Source organism: Podarcis filfolensis (genome assembly GCF_964270895.1).
Source record: "Podarcis filfolensis genome assembly, chromosome: 4".
Taxonomy (NCBI): domain Eukaryota; kingdom Metazoa; phylum Chordata; class Lepidosauria; order Squamata; family Lacertidae; genus Podarcis; species Podarcis filfolensis.
In genome coordinates, this window is record NC_139607.1 from 102629919 (window position 1) to 102645093 (window position 15175).

At 41.6% G+C, this 15175-nt stretch overlaps 1 protein-coding gene across 6 annotated transcripts in view; it reads left to right on the forward strand.

The window, feature by feature from the left end:
- LOC310760712 (uncharacterized protein) overlaps positions 1-15175 on the forward strand; it is a gene marked incomplete at its 3' end in the record, with an annotated part of 296144 nt that overhangs the window by 49921 nt on the left and 231048 nt on the right. For 4 of the 6 annotated variants that reach the window (XM_083609768.1, XM_083609771.1, XM_083609770.1 and 1 more), the window contains exons 4-5: positions 3692-3774; positions 5401-5527. In XM_083609768.1, coding sequence (XP_083465894.1) covers positions 3692-3774; positions 5401-5527 — 210 coding nt within the window. Of the gene's footprint in view, positions 1-3325; positions 3408-3691; positions 3775-5400; positions 5528-15175 lie in introns of all 6 variants that reach the window. The other 2 variants (XM_083609772.1, XM_083609773.1) reach the window with 2 other exon arrangements.

Here is a 15175-nt window from a genome sequence, read left to right on the forward strand (position 1 = left end):
GTCTGCCTTCCTCCACCAATCTGAACTTCGCTCTTCAAGCCAAAAGACAACACTTCCCTGTCCCCGGGCGAAACCCCCTGGCCTTTAATTGTTAGAGCCGCCACCACGCCAGTGGCGTTTACCTCCCAGGGACTGACTGAGCGGGCGGCGAGATGCTTTCAGCCTCAGACACTTGGCGGGTTCTGAAATGGCCGTGCAAGCTAGATTCACGACCCTGGCGGGCTGGATTCGGCCCACTTAACATAGATCGAGGACCCCTGGTGTACACTGACTGGCAGCAGCTCCCCAGAGTTTCAGGCAGGGATTTTGTCCAGCCCTTGCAGGAGATGTCAGGGGTTGACCCTGGGACATTCTGCATGCCAAGCAGATGCTCTAGGGCTCCCCATATTTCCCTGCACTTTCAACGCTATGCTATTAGCAACCGTGGAGATTCCAATTGCCTCTTTCGGAAGGAGAACACTCACCTGATCAATTTAATTAATTAATTAATTAATTAATAATTTATTTATACCCTGCCAATCTGGCTGGGTTTTCCCAGCCACTCTGGGCGGCTTCCAACAAAATATTAAAATACAACAGTCCATCAAACATTAAAAGCTTCCCTAAACATAATAACAACAACCATCCATTTTCAGTCCATTGAATTAGCAATTAAGCATTTCTGGAAAGGGAAATGTCATACTTTTGTATATTAGTATAAAAAGCATGCATGAGGTATTACTCATTTATGATGAGAATAGGATTTATTTATTTTGAACTTCGCTGGGTTCCTCCTTGGCAGCCAGTGTGATGATTTCAGCAGGGCTGGAACTCAGGACCCGCTGCCTTGAGGGACATCTAAGAGCAGTTGGGCAGGAGAAAGGTCTCCCTTGGGAGGTGGTGGACTCTCCTTCCTTGGAGGTTTCTCAGCAGAGATCGGACGGCCATCTGCCATGGATGCTTTAGCTGAGATTCCTGCATTGCTGGGGTTGGACTAGATGACCCTGGGATCCCCTCCTATCTCTCCACTCCTGAATTCTAGGAGGAGCTTCCTTGCCTCCTGCAAAGCCCTTTTCCCTGCCAGCTCTTCCTCCACTTTCTGGCCAAGGGAGGGAGATGCTCAGAGTCCAGCCAAGAGCCTCACCCCCAAAAGGATATCTGGGCATTGGCGGAGCCAGGGGGGGCAGCTGCCCCCCGAAATCCATAAGAAATAATAAAAATCTGAGAGAGGGCTGAGCGAGGGAGGACTCGGCTTTGCAAGGGTTAAAGGGAAGAGAGCTGCCTTCCTAGAGAGGACAGGAAGCAAGGGGGGGCCAGGTCCTCCAGAGCCAAGGCCCCTCCCTCCCCAGTCCTTTCCTGCAAGGAAGGGGGGGTGTTGCTTTGTGTCTCTCTGCAAGGGCTGCCTCGCTGCCCCCTCCTGGGATCTGGTGAGTCTCCTCTCTCTCTGGGATCTGGTGGGGGTCCCAGGGCTGCAGCAGGGGAGGGTGCCTGGGGGGGCCTGATCTGCTCCTGCGGGGGGGGGGGGGGAGGCAGGTCAGGGAGGAGAGGGTCCTGCCATGGGGGGGCCAGGTCTGCCACGCTCTCCTTCCTGCAGATCAGAGGATCCCAAACTCATTTGGCCCTCCGCCCCCCCTTCAGAAAAAATCTCCCTTCTTTATACAAAGGAGTCCCTGGGAATTTAACTCTGTGTGACATCGCTCAGCCTCACTGCACAACAGAGGAAACATCTGCAAATGGTTTTCCAAAGCTGGAGAAGAAGGTGGACTAGCCCCCCCCCCCCCAAAAAAAACAACCCATGGGGAGGAAGGAAGGAAAGGTGGGAGAGAAAGGCCAGGAACAAAGAGAGGGATCGCAGCCCATAGTCTGGCTGCTGCATTGGGGACCAGTTTCCCAGTGTCTCCCAGGGCAGCTCCCCACGGAGGCCACTGCAGCAATCCCCTCGCACCCAGAGCAGGGCATCCCAGGACCACATCCTCTCTGTCCCAAAGGGATTGTTGCTCGAAAACCAGCCGAGCCGGAAATGGGCGCTGCTACTCACTGAGCCTCCAGGGACCTTGGCATCAATGGCCCTGCGTGTGTTAAGCCATCTAAGAGAAGAATAATAATAAATTGCCCGCCTGAATTTCAAGTGAGATGTCTTTGGCCCCGCCCACTTGGCCCTCAGGGGGTTGGCCTGATACATACCTGGCCCTCAGAGCAAAGAAAAAGGGACCCCACCCCAGAAGTCTGTCTTGAGAGTGGCAGAGAGACCAAGTGCAGGAAAAGGAGACAGAAGCAGGGGAGTGGGGGGGGGGCAACTCTTGAGGACCCCCGGATGAGGACCCCCACTAGAGCCAAGCATCCCTTTATCACAAGATACTAATGACTCCCTTGTCATTCGGTTGTGACTTCACGCATTGACTGGAAAGCAGCAGAAACCAGGTTGATTAATCTCACAGAAATCCCTTCAGTTGCCTCCACAATTTGCATTGCTAGAAGGCTAGAGACATATTTCTTCTCCTCTTACTCCTCTTTCCCCCCAAAAAGATAGCTAATGGTCTGGGATGCGGTGCAGTCCAGCCCTAGTTGCCAGGAAGACTCATCCATGCTTGCTCAGGGAATCTTTTTCTTCTACTGACCTACAAATTCTGTAACAGAACAATGTGTTTGCTTGGTAGGATTTGCTAGAGCTTCTCATTTAGACGGGCAGAACTTGGCAGAAGACCAAAGGGTTCCTTCCGATCTCTCAGAGGCTTCCTGAGAGCACAGATGGATGAGCAAGACTCAGCTGGCCCTGGAACAGGAAGAGGCCATGCCATCCAAACTGGGAGCAGTGGGGGATTCTGGGAAAACTCTGTGCAGAAGATCCTGGGTAAGGCGGACGCCCTCCACTCAGAGGTGCAGAGCCAGCAGTTGAGGCAGTTCTGCTGCCAGGAGGCCAAAGGACCCCGAGAGGTTTGCAGCCGACTCTACCACCTTTGCCACCAGTGGCTGAAGCCAGAAAGGCACACGAAAGCTGAGATGCTGGACCTGGTGATCTTGGAGCAGTTCCTGGCTGTCCTTCCACCGGAGATGGAGAGCTGGGTGAGGGACTGTGGAGCAGAGACCAGTTCCCAGGCGGTGTCGCTGGCCGAAGGTTTCCTCCTGAGTCAGGCAGAGGAGAGAAAGCAGGTGAGAAAGACGTTCCTCTGGATACTCCCAAGGGGCTCCAAACAAGACAGAGAACATCCCATAATGATCTGCTGTTGGCCCATCCTTTTTCTGGGAAGGCATCCATGGAATGAGATCTCACACCCTTCAAATCTATGTCATTCTCTTTCTAGTATTTCTCCCCATTCTCTGTTTTGAATCCTTGTTTCTTTTTCAGGGAAATTATCTCTTTGCAGAAATGGACCTGGATTCCTGTGAGGCAGAGAGGCCTCCGTTGGACACCAGAGTGAGGCCGCTGGGTAAGGAGGAAGGTGGTTTTTCTTTGTTTGGTCTCATTCTGTTGGTTTTCAACTCATCTGTGGGTTCTTTTCATCTTGTTTTGGGGGGAGACAGTTGGGAACAAGGGTCCAGAAGAGGGGAGATGTATTTCTGCACAAACAAACATATGAAATGGGCACAAACGTCCAAATACTCTCAGCAGGTAAGGCTTTCTCAAAGGCCCATCTGTAGTTAGAGATGCCCTCTTTCACCTGTGAGAGAAGCAGGCACTCCTGGCATCCTGCTTACCTTTTTTCTTTTGCAGGTGACAGAAGGATGCCAGCAAGACCTCCTGATCCGCCTTTTCATGGGGGCAGAAGGGAAGCAGCGGCTGTGGAACCAGATCAGGTCAGGGGAAGCTGCCTTGTGGGGACAGAGGCTGAGGGATGGAGCAATGTCATTTACTGGTGGGGCACAGAGGAGTGGTGGGAGGAAGCAGCCAGGGAACCAGGAAGGGAAGATGGCTCAGAGCCGAAGGAGTGGAGGTGGAACAAGGATGAGCGGGTAGAGGGAGATGAGGGAGAAGCCTGGGAAGAGGAGGTGTCAGAAGCTGAAGGGGTTGTAGGGATCAGGTGAGATTGCTATGAGGAATTATAACAAATATAGAGTAAGCCATCTGTGTCAGCAATCAAAGCATTGCGTTGACTGGGTTTAAACTATATGATTCTTGATGAATCTACACCTCTGCATCTCTGGCCATTTCCTCTGCTGGCCATTTCTCTTGTCACGTACACAGCCCAGTTGCTTAGACAGGCAGGCATCCTGGGCCATAAAGATAGTGGGCAAGTTTCTTTGATGTAGGATGTTAATCTTAGGGCCAGGAAGCAGATCTCACATGAAGGTGATTATGATTGCTGTCCTCCTGGCCATCCTTATCATATGTATTGCTTGTTTATCACCTCCGGGGTTGCCAAATGCTCTTATTTGTAGTTCTGTTCTTTGTTTACCCCGTGCTTAATTAGTTATGGTGGTTTAACTTTCTCCCCATGTGGGTTTGTGGAAATGCTCAGAATAAATCTGACTCTGTAAAAAGTTCTTTTGTGAATAAAAACTACCTGGGTCAGGGGCTGAACATGGACAGACACAGAGAGACACGATTATACGCACCCTTCCCAGAGTCTTGCTGGTTCAAGTCTCTGTGTGTATTCTTATTAATCAGAGTTCAATCCTTCCTTTACTTTGTGAACGCCTCAAGAAAATATCCTTCCTTTACTTTGTGAACGCAACAAGGGGTAACAGGGCTTAGTGAGCTGGGAGACTCTGTGGCAGAATGCAGTCCAGAACCAGAGGCAGAAGAGGAAGGAGGCAAGTGGGAGGAGGGAGGTCGAGAGGCAGAGATGAGTCAGGAGAAGGAGGAGCCACTGGGGGCTCCCTCTCCTTCTGCCAGAATCCACCCTCCATGCTTGTCTCTCAGAGCCAGGAGACCCCCTGCAATGCAGGAATCTCTGCTAGATCATACAAGACAGATGACCATCCAAAATAGGCTTATCTTATTTCTAGACTGATCACTGAAAGCAAAAATTGGTTTCTAAGCAGTGGACAAATGAGAACAAATAGTGGTCTGGATTCACCTAACCAGCCCCATCCGCTGCAAAATGGTGCCTGCCCCCCATTTCTCCCCTCCCCCTCTCCATGCCCCCATGAACCCCTGGAATTTGGCTCTAGGGCATTGGGAGGGAACCTTCCCAGAACAACTAACAAGGAGAAGAGAAAGTGGATCCTTCCATCTGCCCAACTGGAATGCCTGAGTAGGCAGAATGACTTGAAAAACACAAGGTGGAGTACCAACTATTTGCACAAAGACGAATACCCATAATTAAAACGCAGAATAAAATAAGCATCCATAAATAAAATGTACAGCAAAGCAATCCTATTGAAACAACACCGCAATTAACAGGAAGGAAACAACAGAGCATTGTGTAGCAGATCATATTTCTGCTGTCTCAGAGGAGGACATCTCCCTTTTTCTTTTAGGGTCCAGTCTGCTTTGAAGATGTCACTGTTCGTTTCACAGACGAGGAGTGGGCGTTGCTGGATCCTGACCAGAGAGCTCTGCATAAGGACGTCATGGAGGAGACTCATGGGATCGTGGTCTCTCTTGGTAAGCCTCCCTGTGGGATCGTCCTATCTGCCTGGAAATTCAAAAAAGACCTCTATGTGACCAACCTCATCTATTTTCACAGAGCTCAACCGTGGCCCCTATAACACCTGGGAACATAACACCCCCCACAATAAACAGTAACTTACAGTTTTTTCTTTGAACAATCTTCCTTAAATTATTCCTTTTTCTTCCATGATTGGGCTGGCCTGAACTGTTAGTTTCTGTGTGTTGCCACTTTGCAGTGCTCTTGGAGTCACAAGACTCTGTTTACATTCCAGAGACATTCCAGACTGTTGGAAGTCTCACGGAAGACAGGAGATGGATGTGATGTTACTGGTTTCCTGTTCCTTTGTTTTTCAGTTGCTCTCTGCTCTCACAAAGAGAGGATGTATTTTTTTTCTGTCTGCGTAGCTTAGCAATAAAACTCTTAGCATGTAGCTCATATTTCTCGTCCTTCCCTGTGCTGGATACTCTGCATAATGGGGGGAAACGTGCCTGGAGTCTTATCAGAGGCTCAGGTCGCTAATTATCGTTGGAGGGGAATCCAAAGGCTCGACTGGAGGAGTCACTCGATCGAACGCAACTCTGACAAGAACTGCCCAGGCCATCTTAAATGTCAGCTTCAGAATTGTTAGGAAAGATAAGTTGTGAAGTTTAGAGCTTACCAGGTTAACAGCTCAGAATGCCCTGCATCTGGGGAGGAGCTTTCATAACAACCGGGAAAGCTGTTTCTTCGTTCTTTCTGACTTTCATTTTCTGCTGAGACAAGGAAGACGCAATGTCTGCATCTTCCGATGGTTTATCTTGCTGTACATACAATAAAGCTGTTATTTTAGAGGAACAGCAGTATATTGGACTCTGTGTTCTGCAAGCTCACACACACAAGCAGCACTCGCTGTGCCGCTCTGCTACAAGTCCGGGAATTCTGGAGCTGTGGAAACGTACCGGACACCACATACGTAGCTTCAGGTTTTCTGTTTTTGTATTTGCTCCTGTCAGTCTTGGGTTGATCAAAGAAATGACTGACAATGGAGATGGAGGGGATGCCATGGTTGGGCCAAATAAAATTCATCCCAGAGAAGACCTAGACTTATTGAATCTCTTTTTTAAAAAAATAAGTTATTATTAATTTTCCAATATATTTATACATTTTTAACCAAATTATAACAAAACACCTCTTTTGGACTTCCTTCAGCTTCTCTGGCAATCATCCATGTTTATCTCTTAATTACACATTCCCTTTACACATATTGCCATTTGTCTTCCCTCTCCCTTCTATTTCTTTTTGACAATATCTCTCAGTTTTTACAGCGCCTCTCGAAACCCCACTAGCGTTGTTTGTATATCGCATACATTTTTCAGATACTCTACAAACTTTCCCCAGTCTTCGATGAACCTTTGGTCTCAGACATATCTGATTTTCCCAGTTAATTTGTCCAGTTCCGCATAGTCTGTCAATTTCAATCTCCATTCTTCTATTGTCAGTAATTCCTCTTGTTTCCATTTTTGAGCCAATAAAATCCTTGCCGCTGCAACTGCATACTGAAAGAGTTTACAATCTTTTCTTCTTATTTCTTTTCCTGTCATTCCTAAAAGAAAGGCTTCTGGTGTCTTCACAAAAGTAAATTTTAACATCTTTTTCAATTCATTATAAATTGCATCCCAGAAACCTTTGACCTTCTTACATTCCCACCACATATGGTAAAATGTTCCTTCTTTTTCTTTACATTTCCAACACTTATTACATGTCTTATACATTTTTGCTAATATTACCGGCGTGATATACCATCTGTAAAACATTTTCATAACATTTTCCTTCAACGCAGTACATGCAGTAAATTTCAAATTTTCTTTCCACAATTTTTCCCAATCATCAAATTGTATATTATAACCAAAGTCTTTGGCCCATTGTATCATTACCGATTTAACCTCTTCATCTTTCAAGTTCCATTCCAACAATATTTTATACATTTTTGACAGAATTTTACATTCATTATTTATTATATCTACTTGAAACTTTGAATCTTTTTCTCCATATCCACATTATTTTATATCTTTTTTAAACATTTCATTAACCTGTAAATAATGCAACCAATCATATACATGTTCTTTAATTTGTTCGTATGGTTTTAACTTCCATTTTCCCTCCTCTTTAATCACCATTTCGCCATATGTTATCCAATTGCCTCTCATATTAATTTTCTTTACACTCATAACTTCTAAAGGAGATAGCCAGTGTGGAACTTTTGGTTCCAGTAAATTTTTGTATCTGTCCCATACCTCTATCAACGAATTCCTGAAGATGTGGTTCCCAAAACCTTTATGAATTTTCTTCTTATCACACCACAGGTAAGCATGCCATCCAAATCTGTTATCAAAACCTTCGAGATCTATTTTTTTAAAAATGATATTTATTAAAGTTTAACAATTGCAGAAAAAAGAAAAGCAGACAATAATAATAAAAAAGATTACAATACTTCAAAAATAAAAGAAAATACAATACTAAGAAGAAAAAAGAGAAAGAAAAAAAAACCCAAAAACAGTACAGCTAAGCAATAAGAGTGAAAAAAACAAAAACATTTAAAAACACTAACATCCAGTATTTTCATATCTTTATCTTTCATTTGCTTGCTTCCTTGACTTCCTCACGCCTCCCTTTTTGTATTCTAATTCAATTAGTTGTTTCAGCAAGTCCTTTCCCTCTTTCTCAGATTTTGTTCCATAATTTATCTTAACGCAATTTAACCTTAAATTTTACACTTTGACCCATTAACAATCCATTTTTACTTAATTCTTTATAACCTTTCTGCTAAAACCATGTAAATTCATTCCAGCGTCTTTCTAACATTCATTAATTTTACAATGTTTTTTTAAATATACTTTACATTTTTTCCAATCTTCTTCCATCGAGTCAGTGTTCTCCGGCAACGACTGTGCGGCTTCTCTCCGCGAAAGTAGCAGTCAGTTTGCAGCACCGCGCCGCTCACCCCACTTCGCTCCGGAGCCCCCAAATGGGGTTCCCCGCGAGTAGGGGAGGCGCTCTTGGTGCCCTGCCAAATCCCACATTCCCAGGCTTTCTCAACCTGGGATTTCTAAAGGGTCCCCACCTTCGCCGCAGCGGGAGACCCAGTTCTTGCGGAGCAGGTTCCTCTGGTCAGAGGAACTCCGCCATTAGCCGATGGCGCTAACCCAGAAGTCTCCAAAACCTTCAAGATCTAATAATTCCTTATTATCTGATTTTATCCATTCTTTTAACCAGCAAAGACATGCTGCTTCATAATATAATTTCATATCTGGCAGGGCAAAGCCTCCTCTTTCTTTCACATCTGTTAATAACTTATATTTTATTCTTGGCTTCTTGCCCTGCCAGATATACCTTGAAATCACTTTTTGCCACTCTTTGAATATCCCTATCCCCTTTATAATGGGGATAGTATGAAATAATTTCTTTGGAAGCACACTCATCTTTATCGTAGAAATTCTGCCCCAAAAGAACAGTTTCATTCTGCCCCACACCTCTAAATCTTTCCTTATTTCCTTCCAAACTGGTACATAATTATTCTGGAACAGGTCAGTATTTTTGGGTGTTAACCAAATCCCCAAATATTTTACTTTTTTCACAACCTCTATCTCCGTCTGTTGTTGCATTATTTCTATCTTATTTTGTTCCATATTTTTAACAATTATTTTAGTCTTTTTCTTATTCAGTCTAAATCCTGCCATTTTTCCAAATTGTTCTATTTCTTCCAAAACTTCTTTTACACTTTCCAGTGGTTCTTCAATTGTTATAACCAGATCATCGGCAAAGGCTTTCACTTTATATTCATTCTGCCCCACTGTTACCCCTTTAATTGATTTAACTGATAATCGCTTTCAAAAAGACCTCTAGGACCGTTATAAATAATAGTGGCGAGAGCGGACAACCCTGTCTTGTTCCTTTTGATATTTTTATATCCTCTGTAATTACATTATTGACTAGCAGTTTAGCTCTCTGTTCTGTATATATTGCCTTAATTCCATTGAAGAACTCTTTCCCCACATCCATGTACTCTAGATTTTTCAGCATAAAATCCCATACTATATTGTCAAATGCCTTTTCTGCATCCACAAACATTAATATCGCTTGTTTCTCATTCCTGGCAGTCAGATATTCCAAAATATTAATTATATTCCTTATATTATCTTTCATTTGTCTGCCTGGAAGGAAACCTGCTTGATCTTTATGGATGATTTTCAACAATATCTTTTTCATTCTCTTCGCTAAAATCCCTGCAAATATTTTGTAGTCCGTATTAAATAATGAAATAGGCCTATAGTTTTTGACTTGTGTTAAATCCGAGTCTTGTTTCTGAATCAAGGTAATAAATGCTTCTTTCCATGTGTCTGGGATCTCTCTTTTAAGGTATTATTCATAAGTTCTTTCAATGGTGTCGACAATACATCTCTCATTTCTTTATAGTAACCTGATGTAAATCCATCTGGTCCCGGGGCCTTTCCTCTTTTCAATTATTTTATAACCTCCTTTATCTCGTCCATTTCTATTGGGGCATTCAGCTGGTCTTTTTGTTCTGTCGGGATCTTCTGCACCTTTTTTTCTTTTAGAAATCTTTCTATTTTCTTTATATTGTTCCTTTCTTTATTTTTATATAATTGTCTATAAAAGTCCAAGAATCCTTTTCTGATTTCTTTCGGATTGACTATCTCTTCACCATTTACAATGATTTTATTAATTGTGTTTTGTTCCTTTCTCTTTTGGATTTGCCACGCTAACCATTTGCCCGATTTGTTAGCAAATTCGAAGTTTTTCTGTCTCAACCTTTTTATATTCCATTCCACTTCTTTGTTTATTATCATTGCAAATTGAGTTTGTAAGGTCTTAATTTCTTGCTTAATTTTTAGGTTATTTGGTTTTCTAATTAGTTTTTGTTCATTGTCCATAATCTGCTTCAAAATTTCTTTTTTTCCTTTTTCTCTATTTTTATTCCTCAATGAGTTCTGCTGAATGAAAAAGCCTCTCATAACTGCTTTGCTTGCATCCCAAACCACATTCATCTTTGTCTCTTTATTGATATTATCCACAAAATATTCCGTTAGTTTCTTTCGAGCTTTTTCTAAAGTTTGCTGATCATCTAATAGATATTCATTGATTCTCCATCTATAAGTCCTTTCCTCGAAACCTTTTAATTCCATCTTTATTGGATTATGATCTGAAATTACTTTAGGTTGTATTTCAATTTGTTGGATTCTTGGTGTCAGTTCGTTCGAAACCCATATTTGATCTATTCTTGACATTGACTGATTTGGTTCTGAATAATAAGTGAATTGCTTCTCCAGTGGGTGTCTGAGTCTCCAAATGTCAATCAAACCACAGTTCTTAGTCATCGTAAAAAAAGTCTTAGGTAGTTTCCCTTCTTTATTTGTTCCTTTTCTTAGTCTGTCCATTTCCAATGAACACTCCGTTCATGTCACCCATTATTATAATTTTTTGATCCATATAGTCAAATAGTTTTTCTTCCAAGATTTTGTAGAAATCAGTCTTGTTTCCATTAGGTGCATAGATCCCGACAATTCTCAAATTTTCACCTTGCCATTTGATCTGAACTGCTATAATTCTTCCTTCTTCGTCTTTAAAGACTTGTTGAGATTCAATTTTATTTTTGATATATAGAACTACCCCTCTTTTTTTTTCTTTGTCCAAAGATACAAATTCATTCCCTAATCTTTTATTAATCAATATTTTTCTGTGTTTCCTTGCCACGTGTGTTTCTTGTAAACATATAATGTCCAAATTTTTCTTTTTCAAAAATTGTTCAATTTTATTTCGTTTTTTCTTATCATTCATCCCATTAATATTCCAATTCCAAAATTTTAGCGCCATGACGGATTCCAATTAAATAGATTTAAAATAATTTTCTTATAACATATCCTCTCCTTCTTCTTCTTCTACTTCTTCATCCGACTTCTTTCTGTTCTCTTCTTTTTCCTCCCCCGATTCTGACTCTTCCTTAGATCCTGCCCCTCCATCTGCACCCTTGGCTTCTTCCTCTTCTGCCTTTAGTTCCTTGTATTTTCTCAAAAATTTCCCTGTTTCTTCTGGGTTTATTAACCTGTGCTTCTTGCTTTTGTAGAAAAACGAGAGTCCTTCAGGGAATTCCCACTTGAAGTCGATTTTATTTTTCTTGAGAGTCTGTACCAATGGCTTGTATGGATCTCTTCGTTTCAGCAATCTTATTGGTATATCTTTAAAAATGATTATGTAATTTCCATCTATGTATAATCTTTTCTCTCTGTTCTTCTGTAGTATCAAATTTCTCATTTCTCTATCTTTAAATGTAATTAGGCAGTCCCCTGGAAATTTCCTTGCTTTGTTTGATCTTACTTTCATTCTAAATGCACTTTGTACTGTTTTTACCACTTCTTCTGTTGGTAACTCCAACCTTTGCGCTATCTCCATTATCAGTCTCTCTTTAATATCTTCATTCTGTATCTCCAGCACAGATCTCAGCCTCAGATTCACCTCCCTCTGTCTTAGTTCATTCATAGCCATTGCATCTTTAATATCTTCCTGTGCTTTATTTATTTCCATCATCTCCATTTTCATCTTCTTTTCTTCCCGTTTCACGTCTTTCATTTCTAATTTCACCTTTTTCATCCCTTCTTCCAATGATAAAGTTCTTTTTGATACCTCTCTTATTTGTCCTTTCAATTCATTAACCGTCTCGTCAATTTTTTTGTCCATTTTGCCAATTTTACTATCCACTTGCTCTAATTTTGTTTCCAAATTCTTTTCACTTTGTTTGATTTCTGCAAACATTTTCAATATTTCTGCTTTGAAGTCCGATTCTTGCTTAGATGCTCTCCTTTCTGTCGGTGTCACCCCCTCCACCCCTTTCTTCTGTTGATATGCCATTTCTACCTTCTACAATCTCCCTCCCCAGTCCTTCACCAAATTACTATACAGAACAAAACCTTATTCAATAAATTAACCAATAATCAATTATTATATACCAAATTCAGCTGATACACTTTAAACAATTTTTACAGTTTCAATTTTTGGTTTATGATATGTCTCTTCCACAAAAGTAAGGAGTAGAGTAGAGAGTAGAACAGGTAATAAAGTAGTAATGAGTGGTTTTAAATTGGTGAGATAAGAAAAAAAAGAAAATTACAGTGTGTAGAGATGGTTGACTTTCAAAAGAAGGGGTACCCAGATAGATAAGTTGCTGGATTATCTCCAATTAATAACTTCAAGGGAGAAAAGGAGAAGCCAAATCCAAAATCCAAACTACAGTATAGAACAATCTTCTTGCCCCCAATCGGGCTAATCCTTAATTAGTCTTCTCTTGCACTTCCTCCCATATAGGGTTGTAATCCAGTTATGATCCAGTTATGATCCAAACAAAAAAATCATAATCCATAAATGATTTAATCCAGATAATTTCTTTTTTAATTCCAATATAATGTCCAAAATTAGTTATTTTCCAAAAATAATTTTCAAAAATCAAAATATTTTATAGCCTCTAATATCAACTCAGCCAATTGCTTCTTAATTATCTAATTGGTAATCAATCCAAAATATATTTAAACACTTTTACAGATGAATCAGTAGAGTCCCAGAAGGAGTATTCCACTTAGCGCCCAAAACATGAAGTGGGAGAAGTCAAATATCCTGTTTCTTAAAAATATTCCACTGGCAAGGAAAATCATAGAAAAACAAGTTGTAATGTCTCATTCCATCCACTAGGGAATCGAAGTCCTGATAAGTGGCGTAGATCTAAAATTCAGTAAATGTCAGTCTCCAAAGGAAAGAAAAAGAAAAAGAAAAAAACACTCAATTCCTGATTACGCTATATTTAGTTTTATCCTCTTAAGAGTCTATATCGACCAAAAGATGAAAAGAGGCTTTAATTCTCCCTCTGCAACAGCAGCCTTTTGACTCTTAACAATGGAGTCGAAGGCTCTCCTTCCAACGCATCTCTTTGTCTTTAAAAGTGAAAGTGGGGAAAAAACTTCAAGCCTTATACATCCTCCACTACACCAAAGACGTCTATTTGCCACTATAGTAACTTTCTGATCCCTCTTTTTCTGTACTAATCTTCCTGTATCCTTGTAACCTCTTCCAGAGTCTCTTTTATACTTTTTAACTTTAATTCTAAGAGTTTAGAGAGAAACGGAAACAATAGCCGCTAGTGGCAACTCACTTTCATTTTCCAGCTCTGCATACAGTGCTGCGTCTGCGCTGATTCCAGATGACAGCTGAACTCTGTAATAATCCTTTTAATTACGGGACCTTCCTCAATGTTGTTTCTTCCAAATTGTACTTTTGTTGAGTCCAAATTTCTTAAATTTGAGAGCGGAGCGCTGTTCCTTGCAAGGTCGGGGCTTCGCTAATCGGCCATAGCAATGGCTTCCCGATAGCCTGCTGATCCTCCCTCCGTGCTCTTCGCCCCTTTTCGGGGTTACCTGACGGCCGGTAGGTTAGCTCTAGGCACTGCCGGGAACCTGACCCTCTGGACACCCTCCAGAGGCTTTATGGGGGGTTATTTTGCCCAATAACCCCCCGTTTTGACTGAATTAGCTGGGATTCCTCTAGCGGAAAAATCCCTCGCTTGCGACGGGCTCGTGCTCCACCGGAAGTCCCTAGACTTATTGATCTCAGGTAGTAGTAGCAGTGATGATGATGATGATGATGATGGTTTACAAACTTAATGTTTTCCAGAACAGGACTGCTCTTAAATCGATGTAACACTGTAGTAATATTTTTTATTTATACCCTGCCCATTTGGCTGGGTTGCCCCAACACATATATAAACATGGCTTCCAACACATATATAAACATGAAACATAAATAATAATCTGATCCCATATAAAAAGAACATTAACTTTAAAGTGAACAACTTCTCCTAGTGGCCAAAATTGTGGAAACCTTTTGTGAAAAGTGTATTTCTGAGGTTTGATGGCTCATAACACCCCTTTTGTGTGGAGTAATGCCATAAAATTATATATCAATGGAAAGATAATCTAATGAAGAATGTAATGAAAGAACTTTTATGAAGGAGTATTTATTAGAACAGCAGGCATAACCATTTATTAGAACAGCAGTCATAACTACTGGTAACCTTTAGCTTTAATTACGGCGTTACAGTGCCTTCCCATGAAGTGAACCAAGTTTTTAGTTCTGCAGCTGTAATAAAGTGAAACCAAGATTAAATTATTGCCTCTGTTAATTGGACTTTATTGCTGGGTTGCTTCTGACTAACAAGTTTCTTTAGTCAGTTCCATAGATTTCTGATTGGGTTAAAGTTTGGGCTATTCCCAGGCCATTCCAGCAGTGAAATGTCATTATCTTGAATGCACCTTTTGCACACAGCAGCAACATGACATGGAGCGGAATCCTGTTGAAATAGAAAATAGAATACATATATATGTGTGTGTGTGTGTGCACTTCAGTATCTGGGAAGAGATCACCTGAGGAACGCTTCAGTTTGGGCGCAAGTATTTCATTTATGCATTTTAGGGCATTTACATTCCCATTAATGACGTAAATTTTGCCCACACTTTTTGCTGCCATACAACCCCAGATCAACACACTATCTGGGTGTTTCACGGTCAGTGTAATGCAAGTAGGATGTAAATCTTCTCTGATTC